Genomic DNA, 17,264 nt, shown 5'->3' with positions numbered 1-17,264 from the left:
TGGTTCCAGACATTGACGAGTGTTCATCTGAAAACAACTGTCACGTGAATGCCACCTGTAAAAATATCATAGGATCTTATAATTGCACTTGCAAAAAGGGATATGGAGGAGACGGAAGAAACTGCTCAGGTAAAGTCCAGTCTAATGATTGAGGGTACAATCGCGACTGATGCAGACAGTTTTGTTTTGCACGCCTTGCTTGCCCATTAGTCACGTGATATTTTGGCACCCGTCGACCTTGTGGTCGTCGCCATGTTGTATCGCTTGGAACAAGAGGCTACGGGTAGTTTACACTTTGTTTGAAGGAATTTTAGTCGATTTTTTTTTAATTCACAGTATTTCATTAATTTTTTTTTGTTACAATAGCTTAATCAATGTCCAGTTCAATTCCGAAGTGCAAAGTCCAAAGTCCATATTCCGTGACTCAACCATGTGGTTAGAATGGTTGTTCACATTTAAAACTGTTGTTAACGGCGTTGACTCCGATCAAAACCAGTAAACAGATATTTGCTTTACAAGTTTCCACGATGGTATTTAAAAATACTCTACAACAATCAGCAGCCTCGGAACCTGGACACCAAAATGTCTAGTTGAACCTGGACAAATGTGAATTATAATGACAAGCCATTATGCAGATGACGCGTCTCTAGCATAAATTGACCCAAACGTTAAGATCCCATCTAACAGTTTGAGCCTTACGAAAAATTCTGTTAATTGGTTTCAGCCACGTAGCTACGAGAGTAATTTGACGGATGCCAAAGAATCGAACGGCGTGTCATTTTAAAGTTGAATAGCTTCATATCTAGCCTCTAATCGTATTTGAATCATTCACTTAATCTTGTCCAAAACATACACATTTGGGACGACCTGGTCCAAAACAAAGGGATTTTAGTTGAAAACGTCTCTACCAGGCGAATTTAATCTACAGCAACTTGCAGACAATTGACAGCTTCTTTCAGAAATACGATCGATATAGGATTTTTCATAGCAATTTTAAGATCCTTGCATACGACGAGAGCTGCTGAAATTTAAATTTACCAAACAGAATTCAGTGAGCTGGAAACACTGTGCTATCCGACGTCACGTCAATTGTTCGCAATTAAAGCGCCAGGAAAGCATTGAAAAGATTTTGTGGCAACTTTTTTGCCAAAAAACATTGGCGCCAAAACTGGGTTGCCTGCAAGCGGCGATTTGAACATCAGCTGTTGTGCGTTGGCTGTTATTTGCACTTTTTCTTACTAATTTAAGACGAATTCAGTCGAGTATTTTGGAATAAAGTGTAAGAAGACGACAAAACTGTATTGATAATGTATTTACTTGTGCAAAAGACTTTGATGGCGTCCTTTCGACAGGGCAGATCGCTAACAACGTCTTTTACGTACAGAAATGCACCGTTTCCAGTGAAAGGGCAAATGATTGACAGAGTAGCACAGTTTTGACTGCCGCGCGCACTGCGGGCGCGGGTTACGTATGCACAGTAATGACTGATCTCAGTTGTTGGGTTGCTTGTGTATAATACTTAATTCGCAAATAAAAGTTCCCGGATATTACCGACAAAAAGCATGGCATGCTTTTCATGTTAACAGATATTTTAATCTAATTCCATCTCCATCATGAGCGCCGACAGAAATCTAATTAACAGCGAGATCGGTAGTAGATAGTTTTTACTGCAAGATCGAGACAGGAACGATGAAAGACGCACTCTCACTGAAAGAGCTCGAACAACTAACTATTGATTTTTCCCGATCTTTAACTTGTTCCAGACATCAACGAGTGTTCGTCTGAAAACGAGTGTCACGTGAATGCCACATGTGCGAATACCAAAGGATCTTACAATTGCACTTGCAAAGAAGGATATGGAGGAGACGGAAGAAACTGCTCAGGTAAAGTCAAAAAGGTGTAACGAAGGTATTATCGGGAGTGATGCTTACAGTTTTGTTTTGCACGCCTTGCGTGCCCGTTAGTCACGTGATGTTTTCGCACACACCGACCTTGTTGTCGTGTTTTGTTTAAAAGTGCAGTCCTCGAGTTCCCTTTGTTATGTTCATTTGGTTCCAGACATTGAAGAGTGTTTATCTGAAAACAACTGTCACGTGAATGCCACCTGTCACAATACTATAGGATCTTACAATTCAGGGTCGGCCAGGGTTTTAGGTTATACGGTATACAGGAGCTTTTTAAATCGGGTATACGGTATATTGCAGCTTAAATACGGGTATTCGGTATATCACTTTCTTTGAATACAATGCTTCCATTAATTTTGAGTATATTTGGATGAATTTTGGGTATTTTTGGGTATTTTGGCGATTTTTTTTCAGGTAAACTGGTATACCGCTACACCCTCCCCCACAACCCCCCCCCCTCCCCCCCAGGCCGACCCTGAGAATTGCACTTGCAAAAAAGGATATGGAGGAGACGGAGGAGGTTGCCCAGGTAAAGTCCAGTCTAAATATGGTATTATTACGACTGATGCTGACAGTTTTCTTTTGCACTCCTTGAGTGAACGTTAGACAAGTGATGTTTTCGCAGACACAAACCTTGTTGTCGTCGCCATGTTGCTTTGTTTGAAAGTGAAAAACTCAAGTTCGGTTTTTTCTGTTCCTTTGGTTCCAGACATTGACGAGTGCTCATCTCAAAACAACTGTCACGTGAATGCCACATGTACGAATACCATAGCATCTTACAATTGCACTTGCAAAGAAGGACATGGAGGAGACGGAAGAAGCTGCTCAGGTAAAGTTCAGTCTAATGATTGAGGATACAATCGCAACTGACCCGTTAGTCGCGTGAAGTTTTCGCACACAACGACATTGGTGTCGTGTTTTGTTTGAAAGTCCATTTGTTATGTTCATTTGTTTCTAGACATTGACGAGTGTTTATCTGAAAACAACTGTCACGTGAATGCCATATGTACAAATACCATAGGATCTTACAATTGCACTTGCAAAAAAGGATATGGAGGAGACGGAACAAACTGCTCAGGTAAAGTCCAGTCTAATGATTGAGGGTACAATCGCGACTGATGTAGACAGTTTTGTTTTGCACGCCTTGCTTGCCCATTAATCACGTGATATTTTGGCACCCGTCGACCTTGTGGTCGTCGCCATGTTGTATCGCTTGGAACAAGAGGCTACGGATAGTCTACACTTTGTTTAAAGGAATTTTAGTCGATTTTCTTTTAAATTCACAGTATTTCATTGATTTTTTTTGCTACAATAGCTTGGTCAATGTCCAGTTGAATTCCGAAGTCTTAAGTCCATATTCCGTGACCCAACCATATGGTTAGAATGGTTGTCCACATTTAAAACTGTTGTTAACGGCGTTGACTCCGATCAAAACCAGTAAACAGATATTTGCTTTACAAGTTTTCACGATGGTATTTAAAAATACTCCACAACAATTAGCCCAAATGCTGTTCAACGCTGTTATTCGGCAAAACTTTACCTTAGTGTCATGGAGTTAGAAACTCCGCAGAATTTTTCAGAGTATTCTAATTTTATTCTACATGCCAGAACTTTTTTAGAGTCATACTGGTCAGTCAACATTAGTCAGCGATACCAAAAATAGATATGTTGTAATGTACAAAAATAGAGTTGATTTAGAAACTTCTAGAAAAAAAAGAAAAACTGTATAAACAGCCTTAATTCAAACGGTAGTAGTGTTTGTGGAATTGTGTCCTGTAAGTAGGAAGTGGTAAAAGAAAAAGAGGACGAGTGATAGAAGAAGCCTTTTTCTGTGCATGTGAGACTACAGAAGTTAAAGTTGTTGTAGACAAGTGGATCTGTTGTGGTTTAATTTTGTTTTTGGCTTGAATTTTTTTAAACCAGTTCTTTTTTTTTCAAACCAGTTCAAATTTTTTGAGTGGTTCAGGTTTTAATCAACTGTCTAAAAAATGGATTTTTCTTTTTGTGGGGGTGTAGTTAAAAAACAGGGGCTTGGATTTTTTAGGGAATCTAAAAAACAACAAGACATCATTTTCTCCCTTCTACTCACCTATTCCACCCTGATCTCTCCAGTACTTCTATCGTACCCCACCCTTCCTTTACAATGTTCCTTGCAGATGTTTCCTACTTTCAATTTTAACCTAGTTTGAAATTAAATTTAACTGTAACAAATACATGCAACTTTTTTAGCAGTGCACAGGGAGGGAGGGGGGGGGGGAGATTTATGTCTTGAAAGGATGGGAGAAGACAGGAATAAGGGTGTATCAACTGGAAGGGAAGTATCAAAATCGCGATATAAACATGTCACGATAATTTCGTGTAATAAGGTACTATGAATTCACCCATTACGTAATGATTAAAACCTTGGAATTAAACTGATCGGCCCTCATGCGAACCGGACCGGAATTTTTCTCGAGAAAAGGTAATTTCATCAAAACTAAGCCAGTAATAGCAAGGAACAAGAGATGACGAGGAGACAGAGCACATCCCCATGCTGCATGATAATATTTCTTTACAATCTGTTTTAAGCCTCGCGCCATGCTGTAAAAGTTATTTTGGTTTCGTCTAATCTCGTACCCAGATGTCACTCTGTCATTGGAAATGACCGTGGGAGCTCTGGGAACGAGATTAACTCTCGTCCCCATGGTCGCGCAGCCAATGATAACCAATTAGGTGTCTTCTTAAAGGCCGGGACACACTAGGCGACAAGTCGCAGCGACATGTCTTTGCGACAAGTCGCTCCGTGTGTACTACTTGCAAAACAAGTAGCTGCGACAGGACGCCTTTTTGGTGCACACATAATGATCTCGTATGAGGGAATGTGAACTAGCTTTCTAATTCAATATGGAAGACCATATGACGTTCTCCCATTGGTTCATTTACATTTTGTCGCAGCGACTTGTTGTCAGAATCATATCATTATAGATCATATATTTTTATTTACCCTCGGATTTTTAAAGTAGCTTGTAGCTAATTTCTCCGAGCATTTACCCTCCCTATCATGATACATCACAGAAGACAGACCACAAGTGTACACACGATGCGACAACGCTGCTTTCGCTAATTTTGTCGCTGCGATAAGTCGCACGAATTCAAACTGGTTTGAATTCGTGCGACTGATCGCAGCGTCAAGATTCTGCCGCAGCGACAATGATTTTCATGAAATTAGCGGTGTCGCTCGAGGCGAATTGTTGCGGCGACTAATCCCCGCGACGTGTCGCAGCGACTTATCACCTAGTGTGTCCCGGCCTTAAAGTAACCGCGCATCATCTGCACGAGCTAAATTTATATTGAAAAAAATTATCATTGGAAGAGAACCATATATGGCGAATGTGTTCTCTCCACTCATGCTCTCTAAAGAATGCCACAAGTTTCCATACACGGTCCTGGGCGCTGTACCATCTCATTTAACGATCCTTGCAAATATTTACTCATATAACTTAATTTCTTTTCAAATTACTTGCCAGCTATGATGAATTCAGTGATATTATCCAGTGATGGATTTTATCTGCACCATCTTGCAATGTTTCTGTCGCCTGTCATTGGAGATGACTCCCGATGGGAACTCTGTTACAGAAGTTCGACCCATGGAACTTATGATTACAGGTTTCACAGTAATTGCGATGGAAAAAGCAACACGGTTACAATTGTCAAGAAAAACGATTTCGTGTTTGGAGGATTCACAGATATCCCTTGGGGTGGGTATTCAATGTTCAGCTATCTTTAAATCACGGTTTTACGTTACTGCGATAAATTTCTTGTTTTATTGTATGCACGCGATTTTAAAGGATTTCGTCGCTTCTAAACATCGAAGAGCAACAACATAGATAAATTTTCGGTGCAAATTTGTAACTTTTTTTCAAAGGTCATCTTCTCTCATAAATATTGTAAAGATCCCATATGGTAAAATGCTTATTAACTGAGTTAAGCCCGGGCCAGACAGGAAATTTAAAATATGTGGCCCGAGGTCATGGTGCACGGAAATTTGCGCTCGGTCCGTACGCGATGACCTCGGGCCAAATTTCCCGTCCGGCCCTCCCACTCAATAAGTACATAATCTTTAAAACGCGGCGTGGAACTTGATTTATAATCCCCGTCCAGAGTATTGCAATGGAGCTATCAAGCCAAGGCAACTGGTAACTGAACGTTTTGTGAGCTCTTAATATCGTGAACGATGTGCAACCTCGCTCACAGGGGCAAGGGCGTTGCGAAAAATTCTGGGAACGAGGTTAGACGCAGTTAATACGAAGAGACTTCATATAATATATAGATTTAGCCAGGCCTAAAAACGGAGATCCCGGGTCATTTGTTCTTACAATAAGTTAACCTGGCTTGAGCCTGCGAACCAATCGAAACCCAGTATCTGGTCAGTGGTCAATTAAAAAGCTGACCTCGATATGGTGACGTGATACTGGTCAGTGGACACCTTGTTTTGACAGGTGTCAATTGACTATAACATGGATGTCCAATTTCAAAGATGTACGCTGTAAACCAGGGCGCCCTGCTGTAAACTGTAAACATGGCCGCCTCGATGAGCTATAAACTTGAGCCGGCGATATGGTCACGTGATACTGAGCATACATGGAGGGTTGGACGTACGTACGGTCGTATGGTGACCAAAACCAAATTTTCTCGCACAGATGGGTTGCCATATTTTCTTACCAATGTTGCTCCGCTATGAGAGTTACTTCGACAGGAATGAAAGGAAACGCTAACAAAATAAAATCTTGAACTGGTTTTGAATCCATCACCTCTGCGATACCGGTACAGCGCTCCACAAATTGATCTATCAAGCCAATTGGGGGCTTGTCATTATGAGCGCTCGTAATAAATTCACGGATGGGGTGGATATGAAGAGACTATTGTAATAAATGGAAGACAAAAATATGGGCTTTCTTCTTTTTGAAGGTCAAATTTGTGCAGTACTGCACCTGTATCTTAGAGATAATAGGAGAAAATCCCATTCAAACCAAATAATATGCAAGGACATTTAAACATCATCACGTGTCCCTCAATCGTGATCCTGTTTACTACAATAACCCCCCCCCTCCCCCCATCGCGGGGGTGTGCTCCCTTATATGGGCTATATAGGTATGTGCGGCCCCAAAGTGTGTGATTTTTATCCGTCTTGGTCTGAAATAGTGTATCGATCTTGAACATTTTGGTCTGAAATAGGGTATGGTTTGTTCACTTAAGTCTTAATTGGGTATGTTTTTTAGAAGAAGCTTCTTCTTTAATTCATCATTAGGCGATAACAGGAACCCATGACCCAGAGCCTACAAATCTTTTGTATTCGTGTTACGGCGTTTTCACAGACCGACTTATTTTTAGATTGAATTTCACGCAAATGGAACTCCCACAGGAGCCCGATGACTAATAGACCTAATTCACGGTAGCCGCCATGTTGGATTTGCTACACACTTCTGAGGGGGCAAACAACACAAGTTTGAGAAGTTATAACGAACGTCTTAGCTACATAGATGATTTGTTTCACGTTCATTGAATGTTTATCACTTAAGCAGTAAAATACAATCATTACACAAGTTACTTCGACGTTTTTCTTTAGTGAAAAATGAGCAGATAACTAAGTAGAAAGTCAAAATGTCAAAGGCAATCAAAAGATATAAAATTATTACAAAAGGTACTTAGCTCTAAATACTAAAATGGAGTTTTTGCAATGTTATTTCAATATTTCGACGAGCCGATTTTCAGCAATTTGCTTTTTTTCCAATGTTTGCCCCCCAGCATAACATATGGCTAATTTACATGACAATTTGAAAACCAACATGGCGGCCATCGTGAATAAGGCCTAATACAAGAAACTAACCTGACGTCATAGGGTCACCGAAACGGAACTGTCTTAGTTTTTTTTCGGAGAAGGTAGTCTAAAAATAGATCGGTCTGTAAAAATGCCGTGACATAGGCCCAGTATGGGAATTGTCGGCTCCCGGTCATGGGTTCCTGGCGATAAGACCTTCTGCTAGAAAATGGAAATACAAAATCGATAAAACTTATCATGTAGTGAGCTGTTGTTGTCTTTAATACGTACACGAAGTTTCGGGAAAAATGGTCCCCGTTCACCTTCCTTCATAGTATAGTGACAAGGCAGGAGACGGACGCCAGCGTCGGGACTCCGATCGACCGAAAACAAGCACGAGGTTTTCGCGAAAATCGAATCCAGTCGCTAAATAAACACGCCAGCCTCGTGGAACATGAATTTCTCTAAACCATGAATCCACTGAAGCATCTCCAGGTAGCAACGCGAAGCCACCAGACTCCGTAGAACTTGTAAGTTAACCTGCTAAAATGGCGGCCAGAAACCGTTGTCCTCGCAACGTGTCCAATTCAAAATGGCACTGAACTTGGGACGCCTGGTGACGAGTATAATAAGTTCTGGAGGGAGGGGAGTCCCAAATTGCTAAAAACAGAGTCCATACGCTGGCTCCCGTCTCCTACCTTGTCACTACACTATGAAGGAAGGTGAACGGGGACCATTTTTCCCGAAACTTCGTGTACGTATTAAAGACAACAACAGCTCACCGCATGGTAAGTTTCATCGATTTTTATTTCCATTTTCTTGCAAATTTCCAGACCTAAACTTCGCCTCATATGTCTGCTATATTAAATTATTTACATTGTGTACCTATATGGCACACACAGTGAGCCTGAGTTACCTGTGTTTAAATACGCTATTTCTTTTTGATCCATTTTTAAGTACAAGGAATCATTTTTCCTTTTTTCAGAATCGCCACAAAACGGTTATCAATTCGGTGCCACAGAAAAGGCGTTTATTTTCTCGCTACGAAACGCCGAAGAACTGCCGCCCTTCAAAAGCAATGTAAAAAATCCTTCCAAAGCGATACGTAATCATAAATTTGCTGGCCCTACGTTTGGACAAAATGACATCCTAATTGATAGGCATACGTGGATTTGGAACAGTTTATTCACAAATTTTGGAGACAACTACATTGTCCCAACAGGGGTTCAGAACAAGTCAACTCTTCTTGCCGGAGCTTCAAAATTTAAAGAAGATGAGGTGGAGGTGTTTTTTCTTCTGTGAATTAATTAAAGAGCATGCACAGAAGTACGTGGTTCTTTGCTATAAGGGAGCTTAAGCAACGACAACGGCGACGGCAACAAGACCATCACAAATTTGCATATTTAGAGAGCAAAACCAATGGCTCTGCACGCTCTGCACGTGCATCTTTTCATTTTTGTCCATTTATTTGCCGTCGTCAGCAAAACAACAACGTTTGAGGTTTAATGAAGGACGTCAGCACTTGAGGATAAATTTTCATTTTCTCCCCTAAATTAAGTGCCGTTCCGACCAGTGTAATTTTTGAAGAACTACCACTTGTTATATTAGGAAGCTTGAAATAGTCACGAAGTGATTAAAATGAATTCTTGGGTTTCACATGACGTCACAGCCGCCATGTTGGTGTCCCGATCAAATCCTCCGGGAATTGAAAGCTATTATTATGCTAACATCTTTTTTTTGTTTTCGTTGAAAAACATGGCTGTTGTTCACGTGAGTGAAACCCAAGAATTTGTATTTTGAGATGACGTTCTCGTTGCCAGTCGCCGTTGTCGTTGCTTAAGCTCCCTATTGTCATGTGATCATCTGAAGCTGTTTTCATGTTATATTAAATCAGACAGCACTCTTTCTGTAACCGTCGGCTTGTCGGCGAACTGTGGGCTCTTATAAGCAGTCATGTCCACTGATCTCTAGAAGAGACTGGATCGATCGAACAGCCCATTGTCTTCACTCCCGCGGTGCATCTTGGCCACTTTTTGCGCTAAAGATTTGTATACACAGTGAAATTATGGGTAAAAGCGGAACCTCTTTCGATATAAAGAGGCAAAAACTTTGAAAGTGGTTTTTACAACAATGCCACATTGTTTTCCTCTCACTTTTGATAGTTTGTTCTGCTTCGCATGAAACAATAGATGCTCGATCCAGCCTTTTTCGAGATCAGCAGTGGTCTCGACTCACTTCAAGTGCACTTCTTTCTGAAGTGGTTAGAAGTATTTTTTATTCAGTGCTGACGGAAGGAATCGCCGTTTAATTTGGAGCGAAAATAGGTGTACACTGGGAACGAGAAAATTGAAGAAACTAAACAATCTTGTTGCTGGTCACCAGTCCTCGCTTTGCAGACTCCTCCCGCATATGATGTGGAATAGGATATTTGCATGATGACGCCATTTGACTAAAAGCACCAGAATCCTTCAGGTTTTGCTTGTCTCATACTAATTAGAGCTTTTGTTATTTTTACCCCTGGGTATACCGAATTTAAGTAAAAAAAGGAGAACAAACTGAATTCTGGTAATTGTAGTCAAATGACGCCATCGTAAAAGTTGCGACACATTTCCTATTTGACACGACTGGGCAACACGAACTGTTCTTAAATGTTTCATTTTACGGGAAAATGTCTGTCTGGTATCGTACTTGCCCTGGTAGTAAAATCTGTAGTTATTCATTTATTTCTTTATTTTTTTCAACGGGAAACTCGTAAAGTTAAATTTAGGCAGTACTCCCTCTTTGCTCTACATTACCAGGAGCCTAGCTACTACTCCAATACTAGGTCTATTTAACGTCTATGTAACGGCATTTTCACAGATCAGATCAAGGCACTTTTAGACGAATTCTTATATAGTTTGGCTTTTACGGGTGATAATGCTCAATTCCGTGGGTACTTATTTTTTATGCAAGGCTTGGGATTGGCTGGAAAGGTCAGATTTCGCTGGGAAATCATTCTAAAAATAACTCGGTCTGTAAAAACGCCTTTCGCAAATACAATGAATTTGTATGCTCGTATAGTCATAGGCTCCTGGCACTATCCAGTGGAGCAAAAAGAGGACTGAACTTTAGTTAATGCCTTTTGTTGTATAAATGAATCATGTTAGCGATAGTATATATTTAGTACGGTTTGTTAGCTGGCAGAAGCATAGTCAGTATTTGATCATGAGTATTTGGTATATAGTAATACATTGGTATTATAGAAACCTAATATATAAACATCCTAGTATATCAGCTTTTCAGTGATTGCCCAACTAGGATAAGCGGAACTAGTAATAGTGTTTGTAGATTTATAAGAAAAGTTTGTAATGCACGTAATTTGTTTGTAAAAAATAAAACTTAAAAAAAAGTGGAACAAAAGGCTGCTATCGATAATAAATCACTAGCGTTTCAAAAAATTCCTTTGCATTCTTTTCATTTTTGTCAGTCTTTCTAAGACGATGCAGCTGACATAAAGGTGACCTGCGGAAACAAATGACAATAAGAAATTTAAATTCGACAATTCTGGCTGTCATCTTGGAATATTCCGCACTGATCAGCAGGTGACAGCCGCAGCCTATCGCGACGATATCTGGGTAACAAATTTCTCGCATAGTAATTGGCTCTGTGGTGATATGATATTGGAATTAGGTTATATTGCGTATAACAACTCCACTGTCGCCTGCAGGCAGTTTGATCTCAATTTTCAGTGAGGATAGTGTTTATTTCGAGACCACACAATCGGAGCAGTGAATACAGGGCCAGCCTTGTCTTGCTTAGTTAGGACAAGAAAGCAACATACATATATAGGATTTTATGGTGGGCTTGTTTGCAGTCTGAAGGAAACTGCGATGCTTCAACAAGACAGAAGTGAACGCAGTGCAAAGTTTCTTGGATTCAGTGTATCAAACCAATCAGATTGCTTGAAACACCAAAATCACTGAGTGAGTATACACCAATGTGTGATATCGTGTTTCGGTCTATCAGTCGGAATGCAAATTTAATGCAGGTTTAGAGTGAAGGAAGTCTAAATTTGACATATTTTATTGCAATAAAATTCAAAATCCTCACCGACACACTCCTCCCCACCCATCTGTCGGCTGTACCTGACGAGTGCTAGTGGTGTGTTTGGGAAACCGGAAGTGAGCTGTTTTCCCTTTTAACTTGTCTTCGCACAACAACATTTATATCGCTAAGTATCTTTTCCCTATTAGAGACGATAAGTTTAAAAATCTGTGAGAGACCACTTTCCTTCCGCGTCTAAAAAACGCGCATGCTTAATCTCACTAGTATGACTTTGGTCAGCGGTTGTCCAAAGAGGTAAATATGGCGGCAATCTTCACTGATGTTCACCGTACGGTTTTGTCGAAGAAAAACTTCGATGTAATAATGGTAATGGCAGAGAAAAAGCAACTTAGATACCTAAAGTTGATTTACACCTTCATGGATCCAGTGCCTGGGCAGCAGAGACCGTCCTTTTTTATAAAATCATGCAGCGAAATTCGAACACTGAAGCGTTCATCCGTGGCAGGTTAGCCAAGCTGAAACAGTAAAAGAGGGTCTATTCCCTTCAATTGACCTGTAATGCATTTAAATGTCTTTTCCGTTTATTTAGGGTTGTTTTACATCTATCTGGGTGCGAGGTTCGTGCAAGGCTCTGTGTTAACGAGTCTTTCAATGTGGAGCCAAAACTTGGAGATCGCCGAAATTAGGCAAGTTCAGAGAGCTATAAATATTCCATCAAGGACGGGACGCGAGGTTTCTCTACGTAATGACATTATTTATGGTACTTACTTTCCAGTTGCGTTGGTTTGATTGAAAAAGACCGCCTCACTTTTTCATAAATATATAGAATTTGAAGTTGATCGGTGTTCGCGTGTCTGATAAGGCTGTATGATAAGGGACTGGGTGCCTTTAATGTCACACCGGTACCTTCATTCAATCTCAATGTTAATGAAAGTCACCTTTGTGCACTCATAAGACGTGAAGTAACTGGCAATGGACCATATTCGTATTCTCAGTACTGGACAAAGCGTGCTAGGCTTGATATACATGCTGGCGGATTTTGGGATAGAAGAAGGCCTGCGTTCTTTGACGTCCAGTTTGCCAGCCAATTGCAGATTTTTACAGAGACCTCAGTTCCAAGCAAATCTTCCGAAACGGCACGAAAATGAAAAGAAGCGACATTATGGCAACAGGGTGATGGAGGTAGAGCAAGGATCTTTCACGCCACTAGTTTTCTCTACAACAGGTGGAATGGCTGAGGAGTGTAAGAGGTTCCACAGCAGACTAGCTGAGCTATTGACTATTACGAAGGGCGAAGGCTAAGCGACAACGGTCTCATGGTTACGCGCTAAGTGTCTCCTTTGCCATTTTACGATCGGCTTTACCCTTCTTAAGAGCCTCTTGAAGCGGGTTCAAGAACCAAGAGACAGACTGTGAACATTCAGGTAATGAATTTTCTCTTTTTTGTTTTGATGCGTAAATCTTGATATTCAATTAGGAGTCAAATGAAAACAACGTTTTATTTTGGATACGATATCCAAAACACGTGTGATTTTCATTTAGGTTTTCATTGGGTTTCAAAAGTCATGCAGGTGACGAATTTATCCATTTTTGATTGGCTTTTGAGCTCGTGAATTATTAATAACTTTTATAATGGTTATTACAACCACCTAGTTGGCGAGGGGAAGAGGGTTCAAATTTTTAACCGATTTCAAGAAACCTCTAGCATTCGGCAGATGGACCAAGCTGAAGAACGATCCGAGTCAAACAGTCCTTAATGAAAGAAATGTATATATTTGAAGTGCGGGCTATATGCAAAAGAGAGGAATGATCCTCGTACTTATCTAGGCAATTTAAGCAATTGTCTCTCATGCTCCGTCCACACGTATGCGGATATTTTTAAATCCGCGACTTTTTCTTTCCGGATACGCCTTCCGTCCACACGTATCTGGCGAATTCGCAGGTGAATCCGAAACTTTTTGAATACTCTCTCCAGAGTGGATGTTTTTTAATCCGCTATGAATGCGAAACCGTGTGAACGCTAAATCCGGAATTTTTATTTTTATTTTTATTTTATTCGATCGAGCCCAGTTCCTTACAGTCAAATCAATTCCCAAGATGGCTGCCGAGGGCAAAATTATTTCTTTATGGCGCATGCTCTGTTACCTATGTTTCCTTGTGGATACAAGATTGACTCCGGATTCGTTTCGGATAAGTGTGGACGGGCAAATTGCATTTGAATACGCTAGGTGTGGATGGGAATATTGTTTAATCCGGAAAGAAAACGTTGCCGATCAAAAATAGCCAAATACGTGTGGACGGGGCCTTATGGACACATGAAAAATTTAGGTGGCTCCAACGGGATTCGAATCGCTCAGTTGGTAGATCAGCATTGCACCGACATCGCAGAGGTCATGGGTTCGAATCCCGTTGGAGCCACCTGAATCAGTTTCAGGTGTCCAGCTATAAAAGGCAATTGCTTAAATTGTCCAGATAAGTCGGCGAGGATCCTTTCTTTCTTTCGTGAACAGGCGTAAACATCCGCTAACGATCTTTTTAATTACCACTTATATAATTAACAACTTCACAGTTGTTGCCTCTGGTGTTGGAAATAGTTCATCAATTCTGCATTATTCAAGATGTGGATATCACGAAAAAGGCTAGATCTAATATTCCTTACTCTTTCTTTTCCCTTACTTTGATGTAAGATTCTCTCCTTTTGGCATATCTCGTTTAAAAGATTTCTTTGTAAACAGGAAGAGGTTTCGCTCAAACTTATGCTTCATTAAATATTCATATATGGCACACACAGCTGTTTTAAAAAGTTTGTTAGGCCATTTTTACGCTTACACAATGCATGGAGAACTTAGTAATTACACGTATTCCAGTTTTCAAAATAAGTGGAATACCACTTCTTTTGCTAATACAGAAAGAACCAAATACAGTATCGGAATAACAGAAACTGCAACCTCTCATAACTCTAACCTTGTGATCCTAACATGGACAAAAGTGCTAAAAATTCTTACACCCCTTAATTAAGGTTATTTACGAGAACAAGTGTTCTGAAAACAGAAGATGATATTTTTGTGACATGCACCTTACATTATCGGCCGATCGTCTTAGACTCCGTGAACGTCCTTGTATTGTCATGATTTGCCAGAATATTTTACCCGTTATTTTTCACCGCTAAGATGAAATATTCATGTGGTAAAAAGACCATATTCAATTCGTATTCTCAGTATTGGACTGGAACAAGCTTGCAATGGAGGCTAATGCGGGAGAATATATTAAAAAGCTTTTGAATTTGAGAACATTTCCCCGCATGAGACTCTATTGCAATAGTTCCAGTCCAATACTGCAAATATGGTGTATTGAGGCTTTCATCCAGAATTAGAAACGTCCTTGGCAAATAAACTTCCTTTTGAAATAAATGTAAACACTTGAAGTGCCGGTCATGGACGTAATGGAGAAGTGATTAATTCTCGTACTTATCTGGACAAGTTAAGCAATTTTATTTTATAGACACGTGAAAGATCCAGGTGGTTTCAACATTGAGCCACCTTAATTTTTCAGGTGTCTATAAGGGACAGTTGCTTAAATTGTCCAGATATAAGTGCGAGGAGGATCAGTTCTCCCTTACGTTTAGACTTCCTTTTCTTTACCACTGGCGGATATCACGGATGCCACAATGACTTGACAGGCACTCACCCCCTTAAAAACAACAAACCATTTACGACTAGTTCATTTCACGTCTGGACTAAGCTGGCGGTCAAAAGAGTCTTGCACCGTAAAGTAAGGAAAGGAGATGATAACCTTTGGCTCTACGACACTTGTGAAAGCTTCTCTTCTCGTACAAATAATCGTCCTCTCATATGCAGTTGCTATTGGTATGATACGTTTTCATTCAATTTTCAGTAAACGCTCCAATGTTGTCAAGGAGCTCGTGTTGCCATTTTCTTTTCTTTTGTGCATTTATGTTTGTTTCAGCCACTACTCTCTTCTTTTAATAAGAACGTCTACTGAATTTCGTGGCTGAGGCCGGACTTTCTTAATTATTATTATCTGTCTGAATTAACCGACTATACAGTATACAGTCAGCCGTTTGCCCTCGAGCTCCCTTGTGAATCCCACAGGATCCCCTGGGTTAGGTATAGCCTAAGTAGGTTACGGGAGGGAAGAACATTAACTGCCAAAGTTTGTCAGCTAACCTTGGAAGACACCTCATGTCAACAGTCTAGACAGTTTTTTTGCATTTCGAATTCCCGTGCTGTCCTTTTCACTTCTTTCTCGTCACCGTGAAACAGTTCCTTTATATTCTCTTTCATTCTTTTCATTCCTCATAAACAACCCGATCACTTTCACCGTATACCCTTCCATTCCTTCACGTAGACCACTTTGAAAACTATGGGAGTCAGAAGGTCAGCTTGCGTTTATTTACAGGAAGAAGAAATCGTTGTTGAATTCAAGACCCGTTTGAAGACTTCGTAAACTTAAAAAAGAAGAAATTCTAGGAACGTAGAATAAGAGCATTTCATCTAATGCTACAACTGTGTATTGCGCGCGCTGCACGAAACTATCTTTAGTATACAAAAATTTGGTTTATCAACGGAGTTGATAATGTAAATTGACCACCGTACAGAGATTCTAAAAGCTGACGTTTCGAGCGTTAGCCCTTCGTCAGAGTGAATCAACTCCGTTGATAAACCAAATTTTTGTATACTACTTCCCCACCGACGCAGCACCACAGTTTCTTTAGAAACTACCCCTTCATTATCTTTAGTATACTTATACTCGCTTATCGCCGCTGTAAGAGCTTCCATTATTTACCAAGAACCAGCCAAGCAGCGAATTAACCATCTTGCCCCGTTTTTTCCATTGCAAACTGCTTGGGTATAAAATGAATATGGGTTGCTTGCTTATTAACAAGAGGCTAGGGGTAGCCTACACTTTGTTCGAAGGAGTTTTAGCCGACTTCCTTTAAGTTCACAGTGTTTCAGTGGGTTTTTTTTTTTAATGTTACAACATCTTGGTAAATATCCAGTTTCACTTCCGTAGTCCGAAGTCCGAAGTCCACAGTTTATATTCCGTGACCGAGTGATAGGGGTAAGTGCAATCCGAAAAAATATATATATGAAAAGAAAGTCTACGCAGAGAAACTGTATTTCCCTCTTGAATTCACTGTAGACGTAGCTCCACGCTTCATAGAAAAGCTCTCTATATAGCAAGGCATTCTGCTGTATTTCAGATCAAAATTAATTTAACTTCACTGGATAATGCTCTTCGAGGATCTTTGAAGTGTTTTTATTTCCCTGACAAAATTGTTCAAATTTTTCTCTCGAGTGCAAATATAACTCAAATATACTTGCCCATATTTGACCATGTATCGAAGTAGATGGTCCAAATTCCCCGATAATAAAGACGACAAAGACGCGCAATGTAAAGTGGGTGAGTAAGGTATGCACATATTTAAACATCGTTAACAAATATTTGTCTTCACCACAGCCAGGTGTCACTGAATCCACTTGATAGGAACTCGCACC

General features: G+C 40.3%; 1 protein-coding gene across 2 annotated transcripts in view; it reads left to right on the top strand.

Annotated features, from left to right (window-relative positions):
* Nucleotides 1-11,129, top strand: part of LOC138003617 (fibrillin-1-like) — a 19,913-nt gene extending 8,784 nt beyond the window's left edge. Inside the window, exons 5-10 of one of the 2 annotated variants that reach the window (XM_068849787.1) lie at nt 10-129; nt 1,764-1,883; nt 2,614-2,733; nt 2,863-2,982; nt 5,411-5,641; nt 8,687-11,129. In XM_068849787.1, the coding sequence (XP_068705888.1) occupies nt 10-129; nt 1,764-1,883; nt 2,614-2,733; nt 2,863-2,982; nt 5,411-5,641; nt 8,687-9,003 (1,028 nt within the window). In that variant the 3' untranslated portion in view covers nt 9,004-11,129. The remainder of the gene's footprint in view (nt 1-9; nt 130-1,763; nt 1,884-2,613; nt 2,734-2,862; nt 2,983-5,410; nt 5,642-8,686) is intronic. The other variant, XM_068849788.1, reaches the window with a different exon arrangement.
* Nucleotides 11,130-17,264: the final 6,135 nt, after the last annotated feature.

The sequence above is a fragment of the Montipora foliosa genome, chromosome 5 (genome assembly GCF_036669935.1).
Source record: "Montipora foliosa isolate CH-2021 chromosome 5, ASM3666993v2, whole genome shotgun sequence".
Taxonomy (NCBI): domain Eukaryota; kingdom Metazoa; phylum Cnidaria; class Anthozoa; order Scleractinia; family Acroporidae; genus Montipora; species Montipora foliosa.
This window is presented reverse-complemented; position numbering and strand designations above follow the sequence as displayed.